This window comes from Cucumis melo, chromosome 5 (genome assembly GCF_025177605.1).
Source record: "Cucumis melo cultivar AY chromosome 5, USDA_Cmelo_AY_1.0, whole genome shotgun sequence".
In the NCBI taxonomy this organism is placed as follows: Eukaryota; Viridiplantae; Streptophyta; class Magnoliopsida; order Cucurbitales; family Cucurbitaceae; genus Cucumis; species Cucumis melo.
In genome coordinates this window covers 4,254,112-4,263,425 of record NC_066861.1, presented here as the reverse complement: position 1 = coordinate 4,263,425, position 9,314 = coordinate 4,254,112, and the positions used below count along the sequence as shown (strand labels likewise).

The 9,314-nt window shown below is 34.8% G+C and overlaps 2 protein-coding genes across 2 annotated transcripts; one reads left to right on the top strand and one right to left on the bottom strand.

The window, feature by feature from the left end:
- The first annotated feature begins 523 nt into the window (after window positions 1–523).
- On the top strand, window positions 524–3,156 carry LOC103491236 (protein IQ-DOMAIN 19-like). Its single transcript, XM_008451101.3, has 4 exons — window positions 524–1,419; window positions 1,503–1,742; window positions 1,875–2,492; window positions 2,848–3,156. The coding sequence occupies exons 1-4, from the start codon at window positions 913–915 to the stop codon at window positions 2,869–2,871; spliced, it is 1,389 nt and encodes a 462-aa protein (XP_008449323.2). The 5' UTR covers window positions 524–912; the 3' UTR covers window positions 2,872–3,156.
- A 1,488-nt stretch (window positions 3,157–4,644) lies between these two features.
- Window positions 4,645–9,017, bottom strand: LOC103491237 (uncharacterized). The gene is made up of 8 exons (XM_008451102.3): window positions 8,610–9,017; window positions 7,672–7,765; window positions 7,537–7,587; window positions 7,247–7,420; window positions 6,842–7,021; window positions 6,504–6,623; window positions 5,649–5,782; window positions 4,645–5,173 (listed from the first exon to the last, which is right to left on the bottom strand). The coding sequence occupies exons 1-8, from the start codon at window positions 8,774–8,776 to the stop codon at window positions 5,098–5,100; spliced, it is 996 nt and encodes a 331-aa protein (XP_008449324.1). The 5' UTR covers window positions 8,777–9,017; the 3' UTR covers window positions 4,645–5,097.
- Between the last annotated feature and the right edge of the window lie 297 nt (window positions 9,018–9,314).

Sequence of the window (9,314 nt, the reverse complement as noted above, 5' to 3'; positions counted from 1 at the left end):
CTTCTTGAGAGGTCTTTGTATTTTAATGTCCTTTGCTTTGTTTAGGGATCTATCGCATCCAACAAAGCCTGAACTGCACGTGTATGTACTCCCATAGCTATACCCACAATGGACCCCCACACATTTCTCCCTCTCTTTTTTTATTTCTCTACATCTTCTTCCAACACTTTAGAATTTGATATTTCCTGCTTTTGAATGATCAAGTGTGAAGGTTTTGTTTGTATTGGGGTTTCACTTTAAATGATCTAAGCTTTATCTGTCATGTTTAAGTTATTTATGATTTTTACTCTAAGGTTTGGAGACTTGATTATCGTCCTATACGTAGAAAATTAAAGAGATTTGATTAAGTTGATCAAATTGTGTTTAGATGGGGATTTCTCGAGATAGAAATGGTTGGTTGGAATAAGAATGAAAAATATTGATCTTGTGAATCCCAATTTCCCAAATTGGATCCGGAAAAGACAACTCTCACATGCTTAATATTCAATTTTTCACATTCTTTAACTTATGCTACTTGCTTTTAGTTTTACCCCTTTTTTCCATGTGGTCAAATTGTACAACCCACAACTCAAATTCATGCATCAACTCTCCAACTGATGTTATAAGTACAATTTGAAAAAAGTTTAGATTCATTTATCTACTAAGAACCCTCTTTTTCAATTTTCATCCATGAAGCTTTGCTTCTCTGTTTCTTTCCCCTCAAACATACACCCAACCCTTGTCGTCCCACTGTAAAAACAGCAGTTGAAGGAAGCTAAAGAGACAATGAAATGATAATATAATATAAGGTTGTTTGGCAGGATTATGGGGAAAACAGAGTTTCTCTTCTTATTAAGGAGTTGTTCTTCATTTCAGAAGAGAACTATAAATGGTATTTGCTTCTATAATGCTTGAGATTACTTGAGGGAGGAAATGGGTAAGACAAGCAAATGGCTGAGGAACTTTCTGACAGGGAAGAAGGACAAAGAAAAGGAAAAATGGCCAAGTAATCAGAATTCTTCTGAGTATCCAGCCACCCCGATATCGATCCGACACAATCCTAAAGAGAAAAAACGATGGAGTTTTCGAAGATCTTCGGCTGCAGCTGCCGTGGCGGTGTTGCCAAGAGACTCATTCCCATTTCCTCTTGAGATGGTGAGCACAACAATGCCTGTTGCTGCAATGGATTTAGAGTATGAGGAGCATAAGAAGCAAAGCTTAGCCATGGCAACAGCAAAAGCTGCAATGGATATGGATTATGAAGAGAAAAGGCAAGCAGTGGCCATGGTAGTGGCAAAAGCTGCTGCTGCTGATGCTGCTATGGCTGCTGCACAGGCAGCAGCTGCCGCAATCCAGCTAACTGAAGTAGCTTATGTGAAAGCTACTGCATTTGAGGAGGCTGCAGCCATCAAGATTCAATCAATTTTCCGGTCTTATTTGGTAAACTCTCCTCCTTTTATTGTTTTAGATATGAATATTGTGTTACCATTTTACCAATCTCTTTGGTGATGATCATGCTGTAGGCAAGAAAAGCACTCAGGGCATTGAGAGGTTTAGTGAAGTTGCAAGCACTTGCTAGGGGTCATCTTGTTAGAAAACAGGCCAAAGCTACACTCCGGTGTATGCAAGCGTTGATCACAGCCCAGGCTCGAGCTCGTGCACAACGGATAAAGATGATTGAAGCGACAAATAATCTTTCATATCAACGACAACCGTTTCTTGCTGAATCAGTTAATGAAGATCATTTTGGTTATGCCAATCATGTAAATATCATTTTATTCTGCCTAATCTTTCCCTATTTTGGATATTTACATTTGAAGCTTAACTAAGAAGTTGCTTAAACATTCAGTAAAGTAGGAACTTCAACAGATCAAATTCCAATGTTGTGATTGTAGGCTGCTGAGGAAAATATTAAGATTGTGGAGATGGATCATGTAGAATACAAACGAGGCTCTAAGAACAGGACAAGCTATGAACAAGTCTTTGCCACACATCATCCACATCATGTCTCACAAGTACCATCAGCTCTAACCGACATCGACGCACGAGGTTGCAGCGGCCATTTCGAGGACTATTCCATCTGCACTGTACAGAGCAGTCCTCAAGATTATTTGGCCAAGTCTAAACCTGACCCCTCAAAAAGTAGTCCTATTGGTTTCTCCACGCGAGAATGTATCCAATCTATGTCCTTTGAGTATCCAATGTTCCCAAGTTACATGGCCAATACCGAATCTTCAAGAGCGAAAGCTCGGTCACAAAGTGCACCAAAGACAAGACCTGAATCATTTGAGAGGCAGCCAAGCAGAAGGAAGGCCTCAACTGAAGGAAAGAGCATCCCCAAGGCCATGCAAATACAGCGATCGGCTTCTCTCGTGGGTTGTGCCGCTCAAGACTTGCAGTATCCATTGTTGATGAGGCTTGACAAGTCCACAAGCTCTCTCAATAATAGTGAATGTGGCTCCACAAGTACAGTGCTCACAAATACCAACTACAGATCTCTTGTTACATGTGAAGTAAGTATCCAACTTCCTTGAAATCCAAACTAATGGATGCTCATTATCATGATCTAAGTCGGATATTGTTTTTATTGGAATGCTTTGAATCTATTATCTGACGCTTCAATTGATGAAGTACAGTGTCTCACATTTTTTATGTTTTAAGTGTGTTATACAAACTCTCTAACTCTAGATGCATCATTGACAGTAATTTGAATCATTATCTCTAATTATAAATCGTTCTTCCAATTTGTCCATAGTTGTAGTTAACATACTATTAGTGAATCATGTAAGATGTCAATTCTCTTTTACTTTATGTTTCTTTGTATCCTTGATTATTGATTCTCAACCGTTTTGTTTCCTATGACTGCAGGGCTATGGAAACAGGTACTATTAAAAAAGTTCTACAGCAGCTAAATAGTATAAGGGAATGTTAGGAAACACTTTCTATGATCCTTGATAACTTATTCAGTGTTATAGTAAAGAAACTTCAGCAATATGAGTTATGTCCTTCACATTTTGTAGTTCAAATTACTTCTTGTTTAGATTAATGTTTAAAGAAATGGGGAGTCTGACATTACCAGTAATCACTCTATTGTTGCAATGGCTCAAAGTTTAGGATCCAATGACAAAGAAATGAAAAATTTAACAGTCGTAGAAAATTACAACTTTTCTTTTTTTAGTCTAAAATGTTATGCTTGTCCATTTCATCTAAAACACTTGCAAAGACTTTGTATTTTGAAAATTGCTTACAAAATTAGTTTCAACACATTCATAGATAATACTTGCACATACCCGACATCATTTATATAAAAAAATATATCAAAATACTGTAAAAAAAAGAAAGAAAGAAAAAAATAATTTGATAAGTGATAATTAAACAATTTAATGAGATGCACAAAGCTAGGTGATACCCGTAATATTACCCAAGTATAGGAACTTAAAATTAGATCGATCTATGAAAATAAAAGAAAAGAAACCAAAAAAAAAAAATAAAGTTGTCATTCATCCAAAGCAATTTGTAATATTTTTAGTAAATAGCAACAATCATGTTGTTTTATTATAGTTTCCTTCGATAAAGGAAACCTATAGCATTGCTAATTAAAATAAAGAAACCCTTAATAACAATTAGATTAAATTATAAATTTGGCCTATACTTATATTTGTGTCTAATACATCTAAACTTTAAAAATGATTTCTAACGAGTCCACAAACATTTCTTTTAAATTCTAAAAATGCCAAATACGTCCCCTAAACTTTTGTTTTTGTTCTTTTTTTAATAAATTCATTGCATATTCAATATTTTGTAAACTAACGAAACTATTAGACATTAAATAAGTTTTGACATATAATAAGATATTAAAATTTTTATTTTGTGTTCGGTAGTTTTATAAAAATTTAAAATGATGAATAGTTCAATGACATATTAGATAAAATATGAAATTTCATACACTAATTAAATACTAAAACAAAGGTTAGAATATTTCTTCAAATCCAATAACCTGTAAAAATTTATTAGACAAATGAAAGTTAAAAAAAAATCCATTAAATTCTTTTTAAAGTTCAAAGATTCATCCAACATAACCCTAAAAACTTACTGAACTAAGAATTTACTTACTAAATTTATAGTTTTAATTCTACAAAATTTCAAATGTTGACTTCTCTAAGATTCAAAAGAGGGAGAGAAAAAGAAAAATCAACAAAAAAAAGTATAGACAAATATAAGACCTTAACATGCCTTACCACCAAGTGTTATAAAACCCGATTATCCGGAAAACAGGATCAATCCAACCTAACTCATATGATTTGAGTTGGATTGAATTCAAATGAATAAGAATTCATATGATTTAAGTTGGATTGAATTCAAATGAATAAGAATTTTATGGGTTGGGTCGATTCAAAGGTTTACTTCAGATAATTTCATCCAATCTAAAGTTATTATTAATTTGATATATCTTTTTACTTATGATGTAATTTTTAAGTATCAAGGTTTTCCTTCTTTTTATAATATAATTTTCAACCCAACCGTGAAGGTCATTTTTTATTAAGGGTTCTAAGGACTGATTAAATTTACAAACCGAAGCATAGAGTTTGATCTTCATACTTTTGTTGATCAATGAGATGATGCAGTTGAAAGAGAACAGCCATTGACAAACTGGAAACAATGTTCTAAAGGAACATAACCACACCATGTATAATAAATGGGCAAGGATAGTTTGTCTTAAGCAAACAAAAAACAGAGATCCATTCCATTTTACAAACTACAAGACCAAAAAAAAAAATTGTCTTTCTTGAGATGTAAGTTTAACACAAAACCTGATGAAATCTAAGAAAAGCTTAATAAAGCACTCAGCAACACTACAAAACAAGAAAGAAATCGTACAACAAAGAATCTCCATGGACTGAAAAAACCAGATCATGTCTCAATTTTCAAACTTCCCAGGGTTTAAATATGTATGTGTAGGCCATGGTATGAATGTGAAATGCTTGCAAACATTTTGAGAATGGCCTTCTAAACTCGGAGTAATGGAAGATGTACGGAGCTTTGTCGATAGCATGGTCTTCAGAAAAAAAAGTTACGATGTTAAGAAAAGTTCGAACCTATTTCTGGCCGCTATTGGATCTAAGTGCTTCGCAGCTTTTCTTTAAATATGCGCGGTAGTAGTTCATGGGCAGCGATATCCAGAACCTCAGGATCCCTAAAAATGATCAAAGTCAGAAAGTACAAAAGTAAGAAATGGATATCGATGACCAAGGATACAGATCTCAACTTTACTAGAACGTTGATATTTAGTTCATACATAAGAGAATTCAACAATGTCAAGGAAATTTGAATCAAACTTAGCGTTCATATATAGTCTAAGGACGAGAAAACTTTACATTCCATTTGGAAAATTGTAATATGAATGATAGAATTATTATGAAAGTAAAAATGAACGTGATATTACTTGAAACTAAAAACAACTAAAGAATGGTTAAGAATTCATCTCTAACATTTCAATTTCTTGGAGATGCTTGCTAGAGTGTACGATATTCTAAATCTACATTTGATGTAAATTTCATGCTTGCTTGGATGATTCTGTTCCTTTATGGCAGTTTTGCATAGAATAACTGCAATTATATGCAGATAAAACACTAAAATGCAACAGGAGACAGAAAGAGAGAAAAAGAGACCGGCACAATGGTCGTCCCAGTTCACTAGAACTAGGAACAAACCATAGCTTTCTTAAGGAAGGGGTTTCGAGCTGCACAAAGAAACCATCATGCTGTCCATGCTTCCATTTTCTTGAACCTTGACCCTTCCAGACCTGCAAACAATACTTACTGTTGAGAATATTTTTCAGAATTAAAGGTTAGAAATACCGTTGGGGGTAATTGTTAGGAATGCTAATAGTATGGTGATGGTGAAAGCATATTATTAATTAGGCAAGGCGTTGATTAAAAAGAGGGAGTGAGAGGGGGTGAAAGTGGAAAAGAGTATAGTTGGTCTGGACTCGAGTGAGCTCAAGAGGGGGCAGTTTTTATCTTTCAATATCATTTCAGTATTTTGGATTCTATCACTAAACAGTAAGCACTGTTACTCGGGAGTCTTCTGGTTTGAACTAGAAATATAGCCTCTACCAAGGCGTAATGGAGTGATATGCAAGATCATAGATAAGATACGGTAGCATAGGCGGATAGATTATCAGCATAACACCATACAAAGAAAAGGAAGAGATTAAAAGAGTTGAGGAAAAGATTAGAAAAGTTTTCAAGAATATTCAAATGTCAGAAAAGAATCCACCAAAGATTTCTCAATGAAAATAGTAAGTATATTTGTTCAATTAATTAATCTCGCACAATAACACAAAATAAATGGTGGCAGAGTTGTTATTTGTCAAATATGCGCAGATTCTGTCACCTAATTAACCAAGTAAACTAAGTGGTTAATTAGAATATAATTTATCGTGACAACAGAAAAATAGAGTTTTATGGATATACCATATGATGGCAATGTAGAAAGTTAGGAACAAAGGCATTCAACCTCACCTGTGGGTACGATATCAAGCTTTTGGGAGTTATTAAGCATGCTGCTCGAGAGACTGAATCCTCAGCATATTTCCTCAAAAATTGAAAACAATCACTATGCGTGTGGGGTGATTCAAATGCCTACATAGCACAAAAGACAGGAGTAGTTGGAATTGGTTACAGTATTTTTTCAAGTAACCAAATAGACAATTTAGACTTAATATTAGAGTTTTGAGAATAAAAAGCTTTAAAAGAGAGAACTCTTTCATTAACTTAATTTAATCAAAGCAATAAGTAGAAAAAAAGCAATATGTGCAACTATTAATGGAATGAACAAGAAAATAGTAAACAGCTGACACCTTATCAATGTTTACGACTGGAGCATATTTTTCAGTGTCCGTCTTTTCGTTATCAAGAAGATAGTACACTTTAGCATCCACGTTAGAAGTTTCATGCCAGGATCTAACAGCAGCCTCCATAGTCTCAACAAGAAAAGAAAATATGTCTTTCCAGCATTCTTCAGAGCCATATTTTTCAGACTGCATATAGAAAGAGAGTGATTCTAATGAACACTTGAGGATGGAAACAAAACAGCTAGTTTCAGTGGCCAGTGGCCATCCTCGAAGGAAAAGGAATATCCCTCATTTGTCAGCAAATCCACCCCTAAAAACATGGAAACGTGGAAATTTGATAGCTTCATAAACTAGCAGATATTTGCAGGATATACTTTGAAAATGAGCATCAGTTACATGGATGCAGCTCACCAGTTCTGATTTCAGCTTATCCAAGTGTTTCGTCATATTTATATTTGTTCTCTTTTTATCCACTTCTTGAGCCCTCTTTTTATCTTTCACCAATTGTGAAACCCTTTTAATCTTTCTTGAGACTTCTGCACTTTGTGGATTATACTGCAAGGCTGATTGAAATGCCAACAAAGCCTACACGTGAAACTTAGAACTATTAGTAGAATTCCACAGTAATTAGCAAATATCATATATAGTCATCGAGAGGACCATTTGCTACAAAAGAAGCAGGAAGGAAGCATGTGACATACATCATCATATTTTTCCATGGCTTCCAATACACATCCCTTTCTGAAATATCCCTGTGGCGCATCAAAAGCCCATAGTTAACCAATGGGAGCCGAAAAGGATCTGGCTCAAACAATACATGGAAAGGAATTTGTTACCTTTTCCCACTGCGGGCTCAATTTAATTGTCATCTCAGCATCCGCAAGTGCTTTGTTAAGCTTAACTAGATGAAGAAATGCAGCAGCACGGTTGCTGAGAAACCAAAAGTACATCAGCATAATTTATACTTCCAACAAGCACATGTTAGAGTAGAAGTATGATAATTTCAAAACTATCCATTGTCTGATCTCCACAACATCAAGTTTTAGGTTCTAAACAAAATCTTTCTAACATTCTGTACTCCCAGGTAATGATCAAGATTGAGTAAATAAAACTTTGAATTAGTTGGAAGCAAGTTAAAAATTTCAGTTTGGTAGAGAGCCAGCCTAATGGCTAATGGTAGAATGTGTTAAAGTGGGTTTTCCGACATGGCAGTGTAATTGAGAGAGCGGAAGAAACTTCAATCCTTCCTCAAGTTTCTTTGTAAGTTCACTATGATTCCCAAAGGTTATGAGTTGCATACTTATGGATAGTAGTTTGGCAACATAGGCCAGCATCGACTGTTCAATCTGAATCATCTTTATTTTCCCGTGATGCAATCTCTTCATTTCACATCCATGACTGTCCAAGTAAACTTGCATATGCTTAAATTATTCTCCCATGACGCAATCACCTAACCTCTAAGGCAGGTGGCTACCATGATTTGTACCCTTATTTAAAACCTTTTACTTTTACATTGGCTCTCATAGCGTACTAGGCCAACCCATTATGGTATTTGTACTGAATAGTCTAATCTTGTCAATTAGATACATGGAGATCAACATTTGAGTTCTTAATTTAGATACAACCTCAGAGCAGAAGAAACATTGCATTCACATTGAATCCTAGTAGTCAGAATCAACAGAAGAGTGCCAAAACAAAACCCCATATGAGAATAATATCCATTTTAATTATGCAAACTGTATCAAGCAAGCACAAAAAGAAAAGAGGAATATACCTATAAAGAGCATGATTTGAAGGGTCTAGTTTAATAGCTTGGGTGTAAAGTGCAGCAGCTTTGAGATAGTTCCCGGCTTTAAAAAACTCATTGCCCTTGTCTTTAAGCGACGGTTCCGGCACTCCCCCACTGTTACCAGTAGCTGATCCTGTCTCTGCTTCCGCCATTGTTACTCGGTGTTCAAATTTGCGTGCGCTGAAATTGGTGGGGCAAACAGAAACTAGACAAAAAGAAAGAGAAATCAGTCCACCGGAAGGGCAGAATCCTTCGGCCGTCGTATCCTTTCTTCAAAATCCGAAATTTGAAGTCTTTTTGTTTCGTGAACTGCAGAAAGGGTATAAACTAATGGGGAATGCTCCAAGATGAATAAAGGTGGGATTTTTGTTTTCGCAATTCTACATTTTCTATATATTATATATTTAAGATGTTTTTTAACTTTAACACAAGGGGAAAATATATACAATTTTCTCTTTTGTTCTAATACCCAAGCTTTGTACACCAAATTTTACGAAAATGTAGGTCAACTTTAGAGATTAATGAACATTTTTAGGCGAGACTTAATAACTTAATTAGATTACAACTTAGAAAAATCGTCAAAAATATAACATTCTAAATATAAATAGTTTGTCAAATTCTTTTATTTTTAAAAACTCCTAAATTATTTTTATTATTTTAAATTTCTACTCATGCGGCAACATTTACCTA

Bases quoted from the DNA above. Each gene is read 5' to 3' on its own strand.
- LOC103491236 (XM_008451101.3), top strand. From the start codon at position 913: ATGGGTAAGACAAGCAAATGGCTGAGGAACTTTCTGACAGGGAAGAAG. The intron at 1,743-1,874 runs GTAAATATCATT...TTGTGATTGTAG, and splicing joins ATTTTGGTTATGCCAATCAT to GCTGCTGAGGAAAATATTAA. The intron at 2,493-2,847 runs GTAAGTATCCAA...CTATGACTGCAG, and splicing joins GATCTCTTGTTACATGTGAA to GGCTATGGAAACAGGTACTA.
- LOC103491237 (XM_008451102.3), bottom strand. From the start codon at position 8,776: ATGGCGGAAGCAGAGACAGGATCAGCTACTGGTAACAGTGGGGGAGTG. The intron at 5,783-6,503 runs GTGAGGTTGAAT...TATTGTTTGCAG, and splicing joins GCTTGATATCGTACCCACAG to GTCTGGAAGGGTCAAGGTTC. The intron at 5,174-5,648 runs GTCTCTTTTTCT...GATCATTTTTAG, and splicing joins CTGGGACGACCATTGTGCCG to GGATCCTGAGGTTCTGGATA.